Source organism: Nomascus leucogenys, chromosome 6 (assembly GCF_006542625.1).
Source record: "Nomascus leucogenys isolate Asia chromosome 6, Asia_NLE_v1, whole genome shotgun sequence".
In the NCBI taxonomy this organism is placed as follows: domain Eukaryota; kingdom Metazoa; phylum Chordata; class Mammalia; order Primates; family Hylobatidae; genus Nomascus; species Nomascus leucogenys.
Genome location: NC_044386.1, coordinates 94760821 through 94782282, shown reverse-complemented (window position 1 = coordinate 94782282; position 21462 = coordinate 94760821). Strand labels below are relative to the sequence as shown.

At 53.6% G+C, this 21462-nt stretch overlaps 2 protein-coding genes and 1 long non-coding RNA gene across 14 annotated transcripts; all 3 read right to left on the bottom strand.

The window, feature by feature from the left end:
- Positions 1-496: 496 nt before the first annotated feature.
- Positions 497-9041, bottom strand: NEIL1 (nei like DNA glycosylase 1). 12 transcript variants are annotated; one of them, XM_030814810.1, is made up of 10 exons: positions 8217-8644; positions 6422-6877; positions 3537-3656; positions 3380-3443; positions 3067-3166; positions 1873-2000; positions 1472-1499; positions 1257-1318; positions 928-1093; positions 497-781 (listed from the first exon to the last, which is right to left on the bottom strand). In XM_030814810.1, the coding sequence occupies exons 2-10, from the start codon at positions 6853-6855 to the stop codon at positions 711-713; spliced, it is 1173 nt and encodes a 390-aa protein (XP_030670670.1). In that variant the 5' UTR covers positions 6856-6877; positions 8217-8644; the 3' UTR covers positions 497-710. The 12 variants fall into 12 exon arrangements, 11 of the variants coding, with proteins under 11 accessions (XP_030670670.1, XP_030670663.1, XP_030670666.1 ...); XM_030814803.1 differs by lacking the exon at positions 8217-8644 and adding an exon at positions 7666-8065; XR_004030565.1 differs by lacking the exon at positions 8217-8644 and adding an exon at positions 7666-8205 and having other exon boundaries at positions 652-781; positions 928-1124.
- Positions 9042-16474: 7433 nt separating this feature from the next.
- Positions 16475-18074, bottom strand: COMMD4 (COMM domain containing 4). The gene is given in 5 exon segments (XM_030814824.1): positions 16475-16783; positions 16870-17046; positions 17404-17484; positions 17637-17719; positions 17721-18074. Coding segments are annotated over 5 exon segments (429 nt in total). The 5' UTR covers positions 17768-18074; the 3' UTR covers positions 16475-16742.
- A 48-nt stretch (positions 18075-18122) lies between these two features.
- LOC115835520 lies at positions 18123-20724 on the bottom strand. The gene is made up of 3 exons (XR_004030566.1): positions 20653-20724; positions 18323-18681; positions 18123-18167 (listed from the first exon to the last, which is right to left on the bottom strand). It is a non-coding gene; the product is annotated as an uncharacterized LOC115835520 (long non-coding RNA).
- Between the last annotated feature and the right edge of the window lie 738 nt (positions 20725-21462).

The window sequence follows — 21462 nt, the reverse complement described above, 5'->3', positions numbered from 1 at the left end:
GGGGTGAGAGGTCTGGGGTGGGATGGTTTGCCAGGTATTTGGTGGGTAGGGGCAAGATCCTAAGGTACCTGTGTGTGCAGGGTCTGGGTTGCAGCCCCCACAAGAGAGATTGGGGACCTCGAGCCACCAAAAGCCAATGAAGAGACCATGAGTTGAGAAGCCCCTCCCCTGTGCCAGCAGGCAAAGGGCCTGGGCCTGGGGCTGGGGAGGGGCCGAAGGGTGGGTTTTGCCTGGCTCCTGCCAGGATGAGGGGGCAGCCCTGGACCCTGGAGAATCTGGACTGGAGGAGCTATGGCTCCTGGGCTGCCTGGGGCCAGGGTCTTTGTACCACCTCTGAGGGGCTGTCCTTGCAGAGGCAGACTGTCCTCTGATAGAGCCAGAGACTTGACTGGGATGGGGGCTCACTTTGCCTTGTGAGGAGCTGGGCCTTCTGTCACCAGGACCGGGCAGCAGGCCCTTCCTACCTTGCCATCTCAGACCAAGAGGGGCCAAGAAGTTCAAATTTATCAGTTTATTAAAAATGCAGCATTTTTCACATGAGCTTTAAAGATGTGGAAGATGGGGTACAATTAAAAACATGAGAGTTGTGTAGGGAACAGCTGTAGGGCCTGTTTGCACCTTCAGATATTGCCTGCTCCCAAGAATTCAGACCCCCCAGATTCAGGGCAAGACAATAAGAAAGGGTGAGTGCAGGCAGGGAGACCCTCCTGCTAAGAGGCTGAGGTCTCCTCCGGTTCCAAGGATGGGGTGTCAGCCTTGACCTTCCGGGGTCTGCGATGGCCTGGGGGAAGAACAGGCAAGATGGTCAGCTCAGACTCCCAGGGGCTGCTGTGGCAGCCTCTCTCCCACCTTTGTACATGCGCTCCTAGGCCACCATCCCATCCTCTCCTGTAGAGCCAGTTTCTGGGAGTGATGAGCAAAGCCCACCAGAGGCTGCCTGTCGCCCCTTCCTCCTCCCCTTCTTGGGCACTGTGGGAGCTTCTGGGTCCTGCTGGAGGCTGGTCCCCTCAGGCCGCTGGGTTGCAGTCCTCTTAGGAAGGTCTCTCTTTGCCCTTCGTGTCCTGGAAGGGGCCTTGCTTGGAGGCGAAGGGTCCTGGATGGAGGAGACACGGGTCCCTGAGGGGCTGAGAGAGCAGTTCAGAGGTTGGTTAGGGCCCACCACTCCCCCCACCCTCTTAGGGTAAGGCAGCTGCTTGGGAGGGGCAGCCAGGGCTGGAGAGTGCAGGGGAGGAGGAGGCAGGAGCAGGCAGCCATACCTCCACTCTGTCCTCAGGACTTGGCTCTGTGGCCTTGGATTTCTTTTTGCGGGACTTGCGCCCTGCAGGACACTGGTGTTGGAGTTGGAGGGTCCTATCCTGCCCAGGGGTGACTCCCAGGGTTGCAGGGGGATAGGGTGGAGAAGGGTGCTGTAGCCCTTGCAGGCGTAAAGTCCTTTCTGCTCTCTTCGCCTATTACATTAGGAGTAGCTTACCTTTGGGTGCCAAGGGTCCAGGATCCCCCTAAAATGGGATGGGGATAATTCAGGAATCAGCCTGGGTTGGCACAGGGGCAGTATTCCTTGGAGAGGCAGGACTCACACACACCCATCCACATCAGTGTAGCTTCTCCCCTAGGAAGCCTCTAGGACATCCCCCATGTTTGAGTCCACATCAGCAAAGCTGCTCTGCCCTTGGCTACTTCCACTTGGGCTACTTCCACTAGCTGCAACCCTGGGATGCAAGGGAGGGGAGGGATGTGACCCTCAGGAACAGTGTGGTCCTTGGAGGGTCTAGACAGACCCTGAACATCACCACCCCAGTTCTTGTGACCCCATGTTTCCACCCATCAGCCTCCTGGGGTCTCTGTTTGCCTGTGTGAACAGTAGGGCCCAACCTGGAACCAGATGGTACGGCCATGCCGGTCCTGCAGGGAGCTCATGCCTGGCATGCCATAGCAGCGCAGCCAGGCTCGAAAGGCGGCAAAGTCCTCCTCCCCGCTCTCTGACCCGTAGCCTTTGCCCCCTGTGGGACAGAGGAACAGGCAGAGATCAGAGGGCAGGCTCAGGTTGGGAGGAGTGGGGAGCCTGGTTAGACCTGGCCCAGACCTCAGCTACACAAGCTGATGGACTGAGTCAGGGGCCACACTCTCCCTCCTCTGGTGATGTGACCTCAGCTGGTTTCTTCCCACTCGGCCATGGGTTTCCCATCCTGGAGTCGGATTAAGAATCCTTGTCCTGGCCCTGTGCAGTGGCCACACCTGTAATCCCGACACTTTGGGAAGCTTAGGTGGAGGATCCCTAGGGGCCAGGAGTTCAATACCAGCCTGGGCAACATAGGGAGACCCTGTCTCTACAAAAAAAATTTTTAACAATTAGCCTGGTGTGGTGGTGTGAGCCTGTAGTCCTAGCTACTTAGAGGCAGATGTGGGAGGATCACTTGAGCCCAGTTTGAGGCTAGTCCAGGCAACATGGCAAGATCCTATCTCTAACAAAAATATATATGTGCGTGTGTGTGTGTGTGTGTGTGTGTGTGTGTGTGTGTGTGTGTAAATATATAAAAGAATCCTTGTCCTGCCTGCCTCATGGGCAGCTTGGAGGAAACCCTTTTTTTTTTTTTTTTTTTGAGGTGGAGTTTTGCTCTTGTTGCCTAGGCTAGAATGCAATGGCACGATCTCAGCTCAACTGCAACCTCCACCTCCTGGGTTTAAGCGATTTTCCTGCCTCATCCTCCCGAGTAGCTGAGATTACAGGTGCCCGCCACCATACCTGGCTAATGTTTTGTATTTTTAGTAGAGATGGGGTTTCACCATGTTGGCCAGGATGGTCTCGAACTCCTGACCTCAGGTGATCCACCCTACTCGGCCTCCCAAAGTGCTGGGATTACAGGCGTGAGCCACTGCGCCCAGCCTGGAAACACTATTGACAAGTGAGGAGGAAACACTATTGACAAGTGAGGAGGCCTAGTCTGTGGAGTAACAACTAGGGCTACAAACTTCCAAATCCGTGAATCAGGTCCAGAGAGGGGACAAGTGCCCCAGGGTTATACAATCATTTGCTGAAGCAGAGGTTGCTGCCATCTTTGGCCTCACCCAACTGGACCACTTCCTTGGGTACTGAGTGACATAGCTCCAGCAGGTCCGGATTCTGCAGCTTGGTCCTGATCTTCTGGCTCAGGGTCAGCTCCGGGCTCTGAGGAAGGGGCAGGGGCAGGACCTGTCTGTCAGCGGGGCCATGTAAAGGCAGCTGACCTTCCCTCTGAGCTTGGCAGACCTTGGGCAGTTCATCCCCTCCCTGCCCCCATTGTTGAGCTAACCTGGGGACACCTGACCCCACCCATCTCCTTGCCGGCCCATGTGGACACCAGTGTGCCAGCACATGTGCTCCATCCCTCTCTGGGCTCACCGGCCTGCGCTGCTGCAGGGCCTCCAGGACTGAGCGGGCCTTCTCAAAGGGGGGGATCTTCAGCCTGTAGTGGGGGCAGGGGAAGCCATGCTAGGCAGTGGGGAATGTGGGCACACCTGGCCCACCCCAGTCCCCATGCCCATGCCTGCTTGCTGACCGGTACAGGATCTCTGCCCGCAGATAGTTGCCAATGCCATTGAAGAACCTCTGGTCCAGGAGGGCCTCGCAGATGGGCCGGTCAAAGGCCTTGTCTGCTAGGTTTCGTAGCACATTCTCCCTGGAGGGACACAGTCTGGGTGTATAAGACCCATCCCCACCCTCCATGGGATGGGGAGAGGGGCTCAGAGAACCTGTTTCTGGGTGCAAGGGGAAGGAAACTGGGAGTTCCAGTTCCTCTTCTCCCTGCTCCAGTTTTCCTATCTGTTAAATGGGAACATCAAGGGATTTAAATTCATTGTGAAAGGACGACCGGGTGCAGTGGCTCACGCCTGTAATCTCAGCACTTTGGGAGGCCGAGGCGGGCAGATCACTTGAGGTCAGGAGGTCGAGACCAGCCTGGCCAACATGGTGAAACCCCGTCTCTACTAAAAATTCAAAATTAGCAAGTCATGGTGGTGGGTGCCTGTAATCCCAGCTACTTGGGAGGCCTGAAGCAGCAGAATCTCTGGAACCTGGGAGGTGGAGGTTGCAGTGAGTTGAGATCGCGGCATTGCACTCCAGCCTGGGCCACAGAGCGAGACTCCATCTCAAAAAATAAAAACAAAATTAAAAATAAATTCATTGTGAAAGGTGAAAAATACTGATCTAAAGTAACAAGAGGCTGGTGTGGTGGCTCTACACCTGTAATCCCAGCATTCTGGGAAGATGAAGCAGGAGGATCACTTCAGCCCAGGAGACCAGCCTGGGCAACAAGGAAGACCCCATCTCTACCAAAAACTTAAAAAGTAGCCAGGGGCTTAGTGATGCACTCCTGTGGTTCCAGCTACTCAGGAGGTTGAGGTGAGAGAATCACCTGAGCCCTGGAGGTTGAGGCTGCACTGAGCTGTGATGGCGCCACTGTACTCCAGCCTGGGCAACACAGCGAGACCCTGTCTCAAAAAAAAAAAAGGCAACATGAGGTTGTAGATGAGGTTGTGGGTTTATCACCTCAGACTCCTCAGGACATGAGAACAGTGTGGCCACAGGACCTCAAGTGTGTTTGCAGTCTGGAGCTCCCTGTATAGCATTTGTGGTGGGTTAGAGACTATATGTGGGTTTGCCACTGGTAGGATCCATTCTTCTCAAGATCCTGGATATCGTCTGGCTCTGTGCAGGAGATATGTGGAGCACCAGTGAGGGCCCTAGAAGCCCCCAACCCCCCTCCAAGGGTCATGGGTCTCCCCTCCTCACCGTGAAGAGGATGTGCATCTTGTTTCTTTGCAGAAAAGGGTCATGGCAAGACTGACTAATGGGTGTGATGAGTGGGCCAGAAGACAGAGTTCTGGGGTGAAGGTACAAGGGTAGCCTGGGAGGTGCCCTGATCCCTGAGGGAAGCCAATTGCCACACGCCCCAGCTGGAGGACTAAGAAAACAGCCCAAATGCTCGCGGTCTGAGAGAAACTTCAGAGCCAGCTGGCAGAGTTAACTTGTGGCGTGACTCCCCAGGAAGGCTGAGGTGGGAGGAATCCAGGACCAAAGACAGATGTTTCCCTGGGGATGTGCCTGGGGTTCACACATGGGAAGGCCAGGAGTCAACTTTCTTCTAAGGCACCAGAGACATCTCCAACCCATCCCACAGGCATCCAAGTCTCCTAAGAGCCAACGGACGCACAGCATCCCCCAGAAAGGGAGAACTTCTCAAGCCTACTCCAGGCCTCTGCATTTGTGACTCTTGCCAGTTCCAATGCCTTCCTCTGGCTGGCTCCTTCTCATCAGTCAGGCCTCAGCTCAAACCTCCCTAGAGTGGCCATTGCTAATGTACCCTGACCCTCGGCCAAGTCATCCTCTACCTCCTTCACCTGTTGGGTTTTCCTAAGGCATGGGTCCATTTCTCATTCCCCTATCCTATGTGAACATCAGTTCTGTGGGAGCAGGGACCACAGTCATCTTGTTCACTGCTGTACCCTGAGCCCCTAGAACGAAGCCTGGCACGAAGCAGAGACTCATACACGTTTCCTCTTCAGAGGAAAGGAAGTGGCCAACACTGTGCCATCTGAGGTGACCTGCATCGCATCCCAAGTGGGGCTGTTACACCCTCCTGCAGGCAGGGAAGTGGCGCAGAGGAGACCACAGGACACAGACTAGTGGGCAGGCCGGATGTGGGAGACCACAAAGCCCAAGGCGGAAGCCATGTCATGAGGTAGCCCCCTCCCCATCCCCTTGAAACAATTCCGCTCAGCCTCACTTACCATATTAAAGCCCCTCCACCTTCTCAGCCTCCTGGGAGCCCTGAGAGGTGGTGTGGGATTGTGGGTGGGAGCCCCAGCTTCTCTGACACTAACTGGCCACACGTCCTCAGGACAGTGCCTACCCATCCTCCTCTTGGCTCTCCTCTCTCCTCCCCCATCAGTTATTATTATCATTATTTTTTGACACAGAGTCGTGTTCTGTTGCCCAGGCTGGAGTGGAGTGGTTCTGTCTCAGCTCACTGCAACCCCCGCCTCACCGGCTCAAGCGCTTTTCCTGCCTCAGCCTCCCGAGTAGCTGGGGTTACAGGCAGGTGCCACCATGCCTGGCTAATTTTTGTACTTTCAGTAGAGACAGGGTTTCACCATGCTGGCCAGGCTGGTCTCGAACTCCTGACCTCATGATCTGCCCGCCTCGGCTTCCCAAAGTGCTGGGATTACAGACGTGAGCCACCACACCCGGCCCCAAATTAGTTTTGAGTTTCCATGTCCATTGGCTCAGGGAGCTGACCCAGGACAGGGACACTGTCTTGATCTGCAGATGAGGGGACTGAGGCCCAGAAGGGGCAGGGACTCGCCCCTTGTTGGCCAAGAAGGCACTAACAGAGCCAGGCGTGGAGCCCGCGACTATGTTCATCACACCTGGTGCTGGCCCTACCTGAACTGCTGGTACTCCTGCAAGACACAGGGCCCGCGGCCCGGCTGCCACTTTCCCCCAAGTTCCCAGCGGCCGAACCGGCGGATGTCCACGAAACATAGGGCGAGCCGGGGGCCAGACGGGGCCGTGTAAAAGCGCAGGTGCGCATGGCGTGGCAGCTCCTCGCGGGGCACCAGCTGAAAAGAGCCGGACATGCCGAAGCGGAAGACGAGGGCCAGCGGCTCCTGTGGGGGCTGGGCCCCAGGCAGAGGGCTCAGTATCAGGCGCAGCTCCTTGCCGCGGGCTGAAGCTGAGATGCGGTAGGCACTGCTCTCAAAGGGCACTTCAGGGTTGCGGCTGACAGAGGACTTCTCCACGCAGCCGCCGAACACCAGAGCCCTGCAGGCCTCGTTCACAAACTGGCTGGCCAGGTGCAGCTCAGGGCCCTCAGGCATCCTGAGGGAGGGCGGCAGAGTCCTGTTGGGGAGGAAGGCAGCGGGTTGAGCCCGGTGTGGACTTTGTGAGGTAGGGGCTGTCAGCCCCATTTTTAGAGGAGAACTCGGAGGGTCAGATGGGCATGTGGCCAGCTGCGGCTGGCAGGAAAGTGCGGGCCTCGCCACGGCCCTCAATCCCCTACACGGAAAAGTGCCTGGAAAGCCCAGGGCGCTGGGAGCTAGGGCTGCAGAGGGAGCAGGACTCTCTGCTTTGCTGCTAACCGCTTCCTTCCATGGGCTTCCGCCGCGTTTAGAGGAAAGTCCGAACCCTTGCGGGGCCGTGGCTGCAGCCTTCTTCCGGGCTCCCCTCGCTCACTGATCTCATCTCCGCCTTGGCCCCTGCTGTCCCTCTGTCCTGGACACTTGAAGGAGACTTCCTGACCCCCCATCTCAGGGAGCACCCCCTCCGCACACGATCTTTCTCCAGGCCCTCCCACCATCTGAAAGGGTCTTAGGGTCGCGTGGCCGCCCCTCCCTGCGCCCCCACCCCACCCACTTAGGACGCGCCTGGATCTGGACGCTCGGCCGCAGCGAGCCCCGGGCCTGCCCCACTGGCCGGACATCCCCGCGGCCGCCCCCGGGTCAGGGCAGGGGCCAGGACGAGGCGGGGGGGCTGCCTCCACCCTCCACACGCTGGAGCCGCTCCCCATGGCTCCGCAGGAGGACGGCGGGCACTAGGAAGGGCTCCCCGAGCTCCGGCCCCAGGCCTGGGGGAGGGAAAGGGCCCGCGGTAGCGCCTGGTCCCTGGGGTGGGTGGTATCGACTCCTCACCTTCGCCCTCCCCGCTTTGCCACTTGCCTGTCTCCCCGGGCGGTTCGGAATCGGAGGCGAAGGTGTGCCTTAAGTGGAAGGGGGCACTTAGCGAAGGCAGACGCCCGTACCTTGCCCCCTCCACACCTGGGCGCCGCCCCTGGCCTGGCACCCATAGGGCTCGTTTTGCGGGAGAACGTGAGGCTCCAAATCCTAGTTCTGGGGAGGAGCGGCGCTCTAGGGCCCATCCTCCCCATGCCCCCACTGCGACCCTGTCCTCGGTTAATCCTGACTCCCCTCCTCTTCAGGGCCCCAAAGCCCATCCTCTCCTTAGCCCTACAGCGCACCCTCCGCACCCCGATCCTGCACGCCCCCTCCCCGGGAACCCGCAGTCTTTTCCGCTCATCGCCACTGCAGCCACTAAAGGGTTAACGCCAGGACGGGCGGTGCCCGGGAGCGCGCTGGGAGCGGCTGGGAGGTGTAGTCCCTCAGGGAGGCGGTAGCGACTCTTCGGGGTGGGGTCCCCGAGCTGGGGGGATTCCAGGCTTTGGGGCAGGCTTCGGGGCAGTTACCTGGCTGGGAGGTGGCGGAGGAACCTGACTTCCCACTGCCTGGCGCCGGCGGGATGCGGGGGCAGGTCTGAGGCCCCGGGTCGCCCCTGTCTCTGCGGTTGGCGGAAGTCACCCAGCTAGCCTGGGACAGGGTCGGCACCCCCAGCAGGAAACAGCGACGAGCCAGAGCGGAGTCGCCTGCAGCTGCGCGCAGGACGTGCACAGGTGCGCGGTACGCACAGGCCCTAGGGACCCGGTGGGGATCTTAAGCACCAACGAACAGTCAGACTTAACTCATAAACAAACATCATCACGGCCTGCCCGGTCAGAAGTGCAGCCAAGCAACAACAACAAAAAAGGGCGAGGAGGTAGACCCACTTGAGATGGTTCTGTTGCGGAGAGTCTCTGAAATCACAAGGCGCCAGCCTGCAAAAAAAAGGAAACCCGACACGTCCGGCGGAAGGAACCGCCGGTGCAAAGGCCCTGAGGCGAGGAAAGAGATTGGTCACTGAAAGAACTCAAAGAAGTCCTGTGTGGCTGGAGTGTAGCTGCGGGTAGTGCTGGCAGGTGAAGACAGAGAAGCAAACAGGGCCCAGGTCAGGTCCGGTTGGGCCTCGGGAGGGCCTCCGTGTGGGGTCTGCATTTTGTTCTAAGTGTATACCTAACCCATCGCCACGATTTCCCCTCCTTCACACTACCCTGCTACGTCTCCTTATTAGGCGTAATAAAATTATGTGGCCTTGTAAGAAACTGGTTTTTAGAGATACATGTTAAAGTATTGGGTATGAAATGTCATGATTTGTCTAATTTACTTTAAAATATTTCTGCCAAAATAAATGAATAGAATTAACAACCTGATATTAGTTGACAATATCTAATAATATCTAAGTTATTAGATATTAGTTAACAGTATCTTTTTTTGAGACAGGGTCTCACTGTGTCACCCAGGCTGGAATGCGGTGGTGAAATCTTGGCTCACTGCAGCCTCCACTTCCCGGGTTCAAATGATTCTCCTGCCTCAGCCTCCCGAGTAACTGGGATTACAGGCGTGTGCCACATGCCTGGCTAATTTTCACATTTTTAGTAGAGACGGGGTTTCGCCTTGTTGGCCAGGCTGGTCTTGAACTCCTGACCTCAAGTAATCTGCCTGCCTCGGCCTCCCAAAGTGCTGGGATTACAGAAGTGAGCCACCATGCCCAGCCAACAGTAACTTCTTCATATCATCTAATAGCTAGTTCACATCCAGATTTCCCCAATTGTCCCAAATATATATATATATATTTATACATATATATATATACATACATACATATAGACAGGGTCTCACTCTGTCCCCCAGGCTACAATCATGGCTCATTGCAGCCTCCGACCTCCCGGGCTCAAGTGATCCTCAGCCTCAGCCTCCCGAGTAGCTGGGACTATAGGCACACACCACCATGCCTGGCTAATTCATGTTTTGTAAAGACGTGGTCTCACTATGTTGCCTAGGCTGGCCTCAAACTCCTGGGCTCAAGCCATCCCCGCACCTCGGGGTCCCAAAGTGTTGGGATTACAGGTGTGAGCCATGGTGCTCGGCCCTCAAAATGTCTTTATAGCTGGTTTGTTCAAGCAGATTCCAATATGTCTTTTTTTTTTTTTTTTTTTGAGACTGAGACTCGCTCTGTTGCCCAGGCTGGAGTGCAGTGGCGCAATCTCTGCTCACTGCAGGCTCCGCCTCCCGGGTTCATGCCATTCTCCAGCCTCAGCCTCTGGAGTAGCTGGGACTACAGGCGCCCGCCACCACGCCCAGCTAATTTTTTGTATTTTTAGTAGAGACGGGGTTTCACTGTATTGGCTGGGCTGGTCTCGATCTCCTGACCTTGTGATCTGCCCACTTTGGCTTCCCAAAGTGCTGGGATTACAGGCGTGAGCCACCGCGCCTGGCCAGATTATATCTTTTTAATAATTTTAAATCTAGATGAAACCACCTTCTCTCTCTCACCCACTTCATCTCCTTCTTTTTTTTGTCTTCATGATACCTTTCTGAAGAGTCTCAGACAGTTGTCCTTTAAGATAGATGCTGCATCACATTCTCAATTTGTCTGAATGTATCCTCAGGGTGTCACTGATATTGTCACAGAGATTGTTCCTCTATCTGTGGTTCATCCTGCAGGCTGGGAATTAGATCTAAAGGCTTGATTATATAAATATTCAGGGATACTTCCTAGGTGCTGCTCCATACTTCATTGTTTTTTGTTTTGTTTTGTTTGAGATGGAGTCTTGCTCTGTCACCCAGACTGAAGTGCAGTGGCATGATCTTGGCTCACTGCAACCTCTGCCTCTTGGGTTCGTGATTCTCTTGCCTCAGCCTCCTGAGCAGCTGAGACTACAGGCATGTGCCACCACTCCCAGCTAATTTTTGTATTTTTTTTTTTTTTTTTTTTTTTGACACGGAGTCTCGCTCTGTCACCCAGGCTGGAGTGCAGTGGCGCAATCTCTGCTCACTGCAGGCTCCGCCTCCCGGGTTCATGCCATTCTCCAGCCTCAGCCTCTGGAGTAGCTGGGACTACAGGCGCCCGCCACCACGCCCAGCTAATTTTTTGTATTTCTAGTAGAGACGGGGTTTCACCGTGGTCTCGATCTCCTGACCTCGTGATCCACCCACCTCGGCCTCCCAAAGTGCTGGGATTACAAGCGTGAGCCACCGCGCCCGGCCAATTTTTGTATTTTTAGTAGAGAAGGGGTTTCACCATGTTGGCCAGGCTGGTCTCAAACTCCTGACCTCAGGTGATCCACCTGCCTCGGCCTCCCAAAGTGCTGGGATTACAGGGATGAGCCACTGCGCCTGGCCACTGCTCTGTACTTTCAATTGCATCATATCAGGAGGCACCCAATATCTCATTGTCCCACTTTAGTGGGAGCTGAAATTGATCAAGACGGGGACTGTGGCAGCCAGACCTCTGCATTAGAAAACATATGCTTCATACCTTGTGACCACCAAATAATCTATGGAGTAATTTCTTTGTTGTTCTCTTGTTTAAATAAAGGTATAATTTACATATAGTAAAATTTACCCCTTTCAGACTGCAATATTTGACAAATACAGTCATGTAACTGCCACCCCAATCAAGAGATAACACACATTGAAGCATTATTCCCAAGATGTGGAAACAACTGATACATGGATTTTTAAAAATGTGATATATAATAGGCTGGGCATGGTGGCTCATGCATGTAATCTCAGCACTTTGGGAGGCCAAGACAGGAGGATTGCTTGAGCCCACGAGTTCAAGACCAGCCTGGTCAACATAGGCAGATTCCATCTCTCTATAAAAAAAGAATTAGCAAAGCGGTATGCATCTGTAGTCTCAGCTACTCCAGAGGCTGTGGCTGGAGGACTGCTTGAGCCTGAGAGTCAGAGGCTACAGTGAACTGTGATCATGCCACTGCACTCTAGCCTGGATGACAGAGTGAGACCTTATCCCCATCCCTGCCCCCCTAAAAAAATGACAATGGAATATTATTCAGCCTTTAAAAAAAGGAAATACTGCCACATGCAACAACACGGGTAACCTTGAAGACATTGCACTAAGTAAGGTTGGTCACAGAAGGACAAATACTTAGGCTGGACACAGTGGCTCATGCTTGTAATCCCAACACTTTGGGAGGCCGAGGCAGGTGAATCACGAGGTCAGGAGATCCAGATAATCCTGGCCAACATGGTGAAACCCCGCCTCTAATAAAAATACAAAAATTATCCAGGTGTGGTGGCGGGTGTCTGTAGTCCCAGCTACTTGGGAGGCTGAGGCAGGAGAATTGCTTGAACCCAGGAGGTGGAGGTTGCAGTGAGCCGAGATCGTGCCACTGCACTCCAGCCTGGCGATAGAGCGAGACTCTGTCTCATAAAACAAGCAAGCAAAAAAACCCCAGAAAGACAAATACTTCATGGTTCCACTTATATCAGGTATCTAAATAGTTAAACACATAGAAGCAGCAAGTAGAATGGTGGTTGCCAGGAGCTGCGGGGAAGGAGGAAATGCCTAGTTGCTATTCAATGAATATAAAGTTTTGGGTTTTTGGCCAGGCGCAGTGGCTGACGCCTGTAATCCCAACACTATGGGAGGCCGAGGGTGGGGGGAGGGGCGGGGGGGGTGAATCACTTGAGGCCGGGAGTTCAAGACCAGCCTGGCCAACATGGTGAAACCCCGTCTTTACTAAAAATACAAAAATTCGCCTTGAGATCCTGTCTCGAAAGAAAATAAAAAAGTTCTAGTTTTTTGTTGTTGTTGTTTTTGAGACAGGTCTCACTCTACAGTACGATGGTGCAATCTCGGCTCACTGCAGCCTCGACCTCCCAGTAGCTGGGATTACAGGTGGGGGCCACCACGCCTAATTTTTTGTATTTTTAGTAGAGACAGGGTTTTACCACGTTGCCAAGACTAGTCTCAAACTCCTAACCTCAAGCAATCCACCCACCTTGGCTTCCCAGAGTATTGGGATTATAGGCGTGAGCCACCGTGTCCAACCTCAAAGTGATTTTCTAATTGTCATTCTTCATATATCTGATAGAATCCATCTGTCAAATATAGCTTTACCTCACTGACCAGGGCTATGTGGTTATCCTGACTAAAAAGACAGGATAAGCTCTTTCTAATTTTTTTTGAGACAGGGTCTCACTCTGTCACTCAAGGCTGGAGTGCAGTGGTATGATCATGGTTCACTGCAACCTGGAACTCCTGGGCTCAGGTGATCCTCCAACCTCAGCCTCCTGAGTAGCTGGGACAATGGTGCATACCACCACACCTGACTAATTTTTGTATTTTTTTGTAGAGATGGGGTTTTGCCATGTTGCCAAGGCTAGTCTCCTTGTGATTTTTTTTATCACTTTGTTTATTCCCAGTTTTCATTTTTGTTTCTTCTTGCCCAAATGTGGCTAGTTGAACATATTTTAGAAATAGTAGTCTGACTTATCTATAGTTTTATTTTTAATTGACAAATAATAATTGTATACATTTATGGGGTACAGTGTGATGTTTTGTTACATGTATACATTGTGGAATGATCAAATCAGCTGGGCACGGTGGCTCATGCCTGTAATCCCAGCACTGTGGGCGGCCGAGGCAGGCAGATCACCTGAGGTCAGAAGTTTAAAACCAGCCTGGCCAACATAGTAAAACCCTGTCTCTACAAAAAATACAAAAAATTAGCCAGGGGTGGTGGTGCATGCCTGCAGTCCCAGCTACTACGGAGGCTGAGGCAGGAGAATCACTCGAACTCGGGAGGCGGAGGTTGCAGTGAGCCGAGATCACGCCACTGCACTCCAGCCTGGGCAACAGAGTGAGACTCCGTCTCAAGAAAAAACAAAAAACACAAAAAAAGATCAAATCAGGCTAATTAGGATATCCATTACCTCAAATATTTATTTCTTTGTGATGAGAACATCTAAAACCCTCTTTTAGCTATTGTGAAGTATACATCGTTATTAACTGGTCACTACGCTGTGCAATCAATCACCAGAATTTACTCCTCCTAACTGGCACTTTGTACCTTTTGACCAGTGTCTCCCCTTTCCCCCATAACCCACCCCCTCTCTCCTCCAGCCTCTGCTAACCACCATTCTACTGTCGACTTCTATGAACTTTTTTTTTTTTTTTTTTTGAGACAGGGTCTCACTCTGTCACCCAGGCTGGAGTGCAGAGGCACTGTCATGGTTCACTGCAGCCTTGACCTCCCTGGCTCAAGCAATCCTGGCACTACAGGCATGTGCCACCGCACCTGGCTAATTTTTTTGCTTTTTGTAGAGACAGGTTTCCCATGTTGCCCAGCCTGTTCTCGAACTCCTGGGCTTAAGCGATCCTCCCACCTTGGCTTCCCAAAGTGCTGGGATTACAGGCATAAGCCACTGCCCCAGGCCTTTTTTTCAACTCCAGGCATAAGTGAGGTGACGTGGTATTTGTCTCTCTGTGCCTGGTTTATTTCACTTAGCATCATGTCATCTAGGTTCATCCATGTCACAAATGACAGAACCTTTTGCTTTTTAAGGGCTGAATAATATTCCAATGTGTATATATACTTTTTTTTTTTTTGAGATAGGGTCTCAGCTCTGTTACCCAGGCTGGAGTGAGACCCTGTCTCAAAAAAAAAAAAAAGTTCATAGAAGTCAACAGTAGAATGGTGGTTAGCAGAGGCTGGAGGAGAGAGGGGGTGGGTTGTGGGGGAAAGGGGAGACACTGGTCAAAAGGTACAAAGTTATGATCACAGCTCACTGCAGCCTCAAACCCCTGGGCTCAAGCGATTGATCCTCCCGCCTCAGCTTTCTGAGTAGCTGGGACTATAAGCACACACCACCACGATTGGCTAATTTTTTATTTTTTTGTAGAGACTGAGTCTCCCTGTGTTGTTCAGGCCAGTTGCAAGGTCTAAAGCAATCGTCCCACCTCTCAAAGTACTGGGGTTACAGGCATCAGCCACTGCACCTGGCCTTTAGTGATTATTTTTTTGAATGCTTTTTCCATTCCACTCTCTTCCTCCTTACCTTCTGAGACTCTAATCATGAATGTTAGCACTTTAGTATAGTTCTACAGATCTGTGATGATCAGTTTTGTGTCAACCTGACTGGGCCATGGGGTCCAGGCTCCAGGACTTTCTCTGCTGTGTGGAGCCTCAGGTCCTGAGGATCCCAGCCAGGCTAAGCTGCCTTCTCTCCACTGCTCAGTCTTTTTGTTTGTTTTATACGTAACATCCAGGGTTGTTAACTGTACTTAGTGGGAGGAATAGGGAAAACACCTACTTCATTTTTCCAGAAGCAGAAGTCAGGAGTGGAGTCAGTACTTATCTCTTTTGATGTTCAAATTGTCCCATCTTTGGCCAGTGGAACAAGCCATTATTCTTTTTTTTTTTTTTTTTTTTTTTTTTTTGAGACAGAATCTCGCTTTTTTGCCCAGGCCAGAGTGCAGTGGCGCTATCTCGGCTCACTGCAAGCTCCGCCTCCCGGGTTCACGCCATTTTCCTGTCTCAGCCTCCAGAGTAGCTGGGACTACAGGCGCCCGCCACCGCGCCCGGCTAATTTTTTGTATTTTTTTAGTAGAGACGGGGTTTCACCGTTAGCCAGGATGGTCTCGATCTCCTGACCTCGTGATCCGCCCGCCTTGGCCTCCCAAAGTGCTGGGATTACAGGCGTGAGCCACCGTGCCCGGCAAGCCATTATTCTGATAGGTTCCTTACACCAAAAGATAATCCAGGCGAGTCCTCCTTGTACCCTCCATGTGCCAACCCTGGCATCAGCCTTTTCTACCAGGAGCCCTGGCTGGTCTGGGCCAGTCCTGGGAGCCCATCTGCCTTAGTCTTCTCGAGCTGCTATAACAATGCCACAGACCAGTGGCTTACACCATAGAGATTTCTTTCTCACAGTTCTGGAGGTTGGGAAGTTCAAGATCAAGGTGCCAGCAGATGCAGTTCCTGTTGACAGCCACCTCATGTGCTCACATGGCCCTCATCTGGTGTGCACGTGTGGACAGAGGCTTCAGCATATGAATTCTGGAGGAACATGAACATTCAGTCCGTAACACCATTCCTCTTGCCAATGACTGGTTCAGGTATGGTCACTTCTCTCTTCCTAAAGAAGATGGCAGTGGCTGGGCGCAATGGCTTACGCCTGTAATCCCAGCACTTTGGGAGGGCAAGGCGGGTGGATCACCTGAGGTCAGGAGTTCGAGACCAGCCTGACCAACATGGAGAACCCTCGTCTCTACTAACAACAACAAAAAAAACCAAATACAAAATTAGCCGGGAGTGGTGGGGCATGCCTGTAATCCCACCTACTCAGGAGGCTGAGGCAGAAGAATCGCTTGAACCCAGGAGGCAGAGGTTGTGGTGAGCCAAGATCACACCACTGTACCATCTCAAAATAAATAAGTAACAAGATGGCAGTGAAACCTGGGCAAGAGGAGCGAAACTCCATCTCTAAATAAATAAATAAAGATGGCAGTGAAACAAGGGCAATCTCCTTTCTGTACAAGGGGCATTTGGCTTTGGGGCCACTAACTTGCTGCTAGTCTGAGGACATGGCCAGGGGGCAAAGACAGCAGAGCCAAGAGCATCCCAGATCTGGGAGCTAGAACCCTGATTTTCTTCTCACTAGACAAGCAGATGTATTTTGGTCCTAGTTGGCCTCACCCGTGACCTCCCTCAATCAGCAACTGAGAAAAGAAAATGACTGATGGACCAAGGAGGCCCATATGCCACTTTTTTTCTCTCACAAAAACCCTTGATCTGAACCCAAACAGAACCCCCTGCACACATTCCTTTATACTTCTGTTTATTTTTCCTGCTCATGAAAACAGCCAACAATTGCCTTTCAAGGGAAGGGAAGGTAATGCTGGGAAAGGTCCTCAGGAGCCCTGAGCTGAGTTCTCAAGAGAGAAGTGAAGCAGCTGGGGATCTGGGAGGCCAGAGTCCAGCCCAGGGCCTCAGCATCCTAGAACCAGGGCTGCCTCCTGAAGAGCAGTTCAGAGGGCGTGACTCCATACGGGCAGGGCAGCTCCACACAGGCCTGGAACACCTTTCTCCTCAGCCCAGGGAGCTCATCAGGGTCTGGGCCTGCTTCAGTTCTGCAGAGGGAAGAGGTGGGCAGGTGGGAGGCAGTCAGGCGGACCTGGCAGAGCCTCTTACCCATCGAGGAATAGCTGAGCCTCACCCGCCAGGAGGACCTGGAACTTGTCTGCTGAGAGGGACATGGCAACAGGCTGGGCTGGGGTCCCTGGGGCAGCTGCCACCTCCAGCCGCAGGTGCACCATGGGCTCTTCCACGGACTGCAGCAGGCTGGAGCTCAGGGTGTAGTCCACCCGCCAGCCCACACCTCCCAACCTATTCACTGTGAGATGGGGTGGGTGGCTCTCAGGATCAAAGCAGGCAAGCCAAGTGGCCCTCAGCCGACACCCTCGCTCAGCTCTCAACCCTTCAAGGCTATGTGGCCTCTAAGAAGCTCCCATCCTGCTGACCCAGGCTCAGAACCGGGCAGGTACCCGATTATCAGTTCGGATCACCCACAGCAGACCTCAGTGACAAGAAACCTTGGCTGGAGTCAGGAGACCCAGGGCCAGGTCCCAGCTCTATGGCTGCTAGTAACCATGTGACCACGGTTAAGTCATCTCCCTGGACTCTCCATGCACTTTGCATGCTGTGTGCACCTTCTAGAATGGGCCCGGACCCTGGCTGGCCTCATACTTACTGCGTAGGCTGCCGACCTGCAAGTGCTTCTGCAAGGGGCTTTGCTTCTCCTCATAACAGCGGCACAGGCTGGCCGCGTGCTCTGGGGGTAGAATGGAGTAGCTCTGGAGGTAGCAGGTGGGAGCTGGGCTTGGACTCCTGGCCCAAACAGGGCAGGGTACACCTCAGGGCTTGTCCCCCTCTCTAGCAGCCCTTGGCCCACAGGCTGCCCAGCTGCCAACCCACAACCCGTACCTTTGGGCAGCCCCAGCTGCTGCAGTTCACTGGACAAGGATTCGCCATCGACACTGTGCTTGGCCGCACCGGAGAGCATGAAACAACACTGCCACTGTGGCCTTCATATCGCCTGACTCTGAGGGACCCATGGGTGGGGCAGGGGGTGTCACTGTGGGTCCAGCCACCTCCCTGTTACCCTATTAACTTCAGCTCAAGGCTCCAAGGCCTCCTGGAGCCACAGGCACTGCTACTGCTCCACCAGGAGCTGGCAGAGGACAGCAAGGTGGGAAGGTCAATGTCTTTCTTTCCCTCATGCTCCTCCACTAGGGAAGGCAGGTTAAGGATGCTGCTGGGAGGGGTGGGGAGCCCCTCTGTACCAGGCACGAGGCCAAGTTCTCAGGGTTGCCTGGGGCCTGTAGACTCAGCGGGCTACTCACCAAACTTGGCGTCAGCCGTGAGCTTCAGGACCTTCTCTCATACTATGGGGAAAGGAGACCTTCAGGAGGTGCCAGGCCCCTGCTCACCAGCCCCTTATCCCCAGCCTGGATCCTGTGATAAGGAACAGACAAGCTGGAAAGAAGCAAGGGAGGTGCCCAGAGAGGTTGGGAGGCTGGGTCACCTGTCTCCCCGGGCCTAGTGCAGAGTTTCAGGGCACTGGGGGTCATAAGGTCATGGGACAATGGGGTGCTGGATCTTGTACTCACATCATTCCCCTATCCCAGCAGCTCCTTTAGTACCTGGCTGCAGAGCAGCTGCAACTTCACAGAGGACTGCGAAGGAAGTCCTTACACCAGCCAGGCTGGCAAACCTCACCCCTCCTTCCTGGGGACTGGCTCAGAGCAGGCCAGCCACTGATCAAGGTCACAAAGCATGGTAGTACAGGCTGACAGCACTGAAGCCCTAGCCCCAGAGAAACCTCACCATCCCCTACACCCGCAATTCCCAGACCCAGCACCCCTCCTCCACCCAGAGTAGACCCTGTGCACTCAGCCATCTTGGCCAGCGTGCTGATCCCTGCCAGGTCCCAGTCGAGACAGTCCAGATCACCACAGAACCGGAACCTCTGCAAGGGAGGGAGGCAGGTAATCAGGCTGGAAGGAGGTCTGAGGTGTGGCCAGGATCCGTGTGTCTCCCACACTGCTGCCCAGCAGGAACCCCTGGTCCCCGACATAGATGGATACCCTCTGGCCACTTGTTCTCCCCTATCACCAGGCTGTTGAGTAAACTCTCTCCCTGACCCACCCTGCCACCAAACCCTGCTCTGAGGTCTACTCCAGGCATTCATCTGTTCAGCAAACATCAATTGAGTGCCTTCTCTGTGCTAGCTCCCACTCTAAGTGCTGGGGGTACAGCAGGGGATAAAACAAAGTCCTGGGCCTCACAGAGACGAGTGACCTCTCTCCCCTCTTCCCCATACCCACACAACTCCAGCCACTCCAGCTTCCCTGCTGCTGCTCAGGGACACCAGCCTTGCTCCCGCCTCCATGCCTGCTGCACTGTCTGTGGCTTGCTATCCTATTTTTTTTTTTTTTTTTTTTGAGACAGTTCCACTCTTGTTCCCCAGGCTGGAGTGCAATGGCGTGACCTCGGCTCACTGCAACCTCTGCTTCCCAGGTTCAAGTGATTCTTCTGCCTCAGCCTCCCAAGTAGCTGGGATTACAGGCATGTGCCACCACACCCGGCTAATTTTGTATTTTTAGTAGAGACAGGGTTTCACCATTTTAGCCAGGTTGGTGTCGAACCCCCAACCTCAGGTGACCCGCCCCCCCTCAGCCTCCCAAAGCGCTGGGATTACAGGCATGAGCCACGGCGCCCGGCCAGTGGCTTGCTATCCTTTAAGTGACACAACAGACCAGCCCTTCTTTTAAAAAAATAAAAAAATAAGAGTCTCCCTCTGTTGCCCAGGCTGGAGTGTCATGGCCATGCTGGTCTCGAACTCCTGACGTCAGGTGATCCACCCTCTTCACTCTCCCAAAGTGCTAGGATCACAGGCGTGAGCCACCGCACCCAGCCAGAACAGCCCTTCTTGATAATACTTCTTAAAATAGCCCCTCACACAAGGAAATTATGGAGGCCGGTGGATATGTTCATTATCTTGATTGTGGTGATCCAAGAGCCAGGAAGATTTGGTCTTTACTTGTCCAGCCTCATCTTTCCCCAACCTCCAGATGATACTCTCCCAGCTATGAGAAATGCATTCATTCCTGGGGAGCCATGCTCTCTCTCACCCGAAGTCTCTGCACAGCTGTTCCCTGTCTGAAGACACACTCCTCCCAACCCCTGGTACACAAACTGTACTTCAGCCAGCCAGCTCCTGCCATCCGCCTTTAAGGTTGAAGGCATCCTCAGGGAGCGCCCTTAGCACTACACACAAGGCGCAGTTAGGTCTCTGTCCCTAGAGCCTTAACTATGACTGCCAATTCAAGCCTCAGATTTCCCCTTCCCTCGGCAGCTCAAGTCCTCCCAGTGCCTAGCACACTTCATGGTATAGAGTATGCGCTTAGAACGTACGGATGGATGGATTGGATGGATGGATTGGATGGATGTATGGATAAGTGTCAACCCCAAAACTACTACTTTCTGGCTCTGGAAAGAGCGGAGGGGCTTCCTAACAGTGTGCAAGAGTGAGCCTGATTCTAAGCACCTTCTTGTACAAGCCCCACAGCAGGGCTGGGGAAGGGGATGTCCTTGGGGGGTCCTCTTGGGGCTGGGGAAGACCTGAAAGGACTCCCAGCTCCCGACAAGCCCTAGTTCCTGCCCCGGGAGGCAGGGGCCCTTCCTTTCCCCAGGGAAGCACCGGGACTCTAAGCCGGCCGGCCTGCTCTGTCCTACCCGCCTCTTACCTTCTACCCCCGCCCCCGTCTCAGGAGCGGGAGAGCGGTGGACTTTTCCCTAGCAGACCCACAGCCCTCACGCCCGCACCCACTGTGTTTGCGGAGAGGCCAGTACAACCTCCTCCAGTTTCCGGAGCCACTTGGCGCCCCCTCATTCCCGCTCCAGCAGCCCAAGCCTCGCTTCGTTCCTGGTGCCTCACCATCGCGCCAAGAAGCCGGGGTCCGGGAATCTCTTTTTCCGTTCCGACCGGGTCAGCTGAGTCGACGATCACGTGACTTGGACTAACGGCCTCTGCGAGGGCGGGGCCTGCTCGAGTGAGGCTGGGAGCGGACCGCAGCCCACTGGAGGTGCCGGTGGGAGGGCGAAATGCTGACGTCTCCTCCTCCGTCTCCCAGAATCCTTCCCTGGAAAAAACTGGCGCCAACCGCCAGTTTAACTGAGGACCGAATTAAGGCATTAGAAAAGACAGTGGAAGTTATTTCATTTGTTTAAGGGGGTAGGATCCCGGGAGCCAGGGTGTTTCAGGTCGTTGCCATGTTTTCCACTGTTAAGCAAATAGCATTATACACAGCTGCGGGCTGTGGCAAAAGACATATTTTTAAAACTATTGAAATATACTACATATACAGAAAATTGTACCTATTATAAAGCTTAATAAGTTTTCATCAACTGTACACCTCACATAACCAGCACCCAGGTAAGGAAATAAACCAGATAACTCTTGAAGTGCATGGGTATTTTATTTCATTTTGATGAATCGTCTAGGTGCTTAGCAAAAAGGGCTGTCATAATTAACATGCTCAGGAAAACTCCCTACAGCTTCAACATCAATGGATGCTTATCTTAATTTTTGCCAATCTGACGGGGAAGAAAAATCGGTTGCTTAGCTTGCAGTGTAGTCTGCTTACTGGTAGCTTTGAGCTAATGGTAGTCTAGAACAAATAAGTTTCCGACGTTGACTTGCAGAGGCAAAAACAAAAAGACAAAACAACAATAAAAATACATTAGA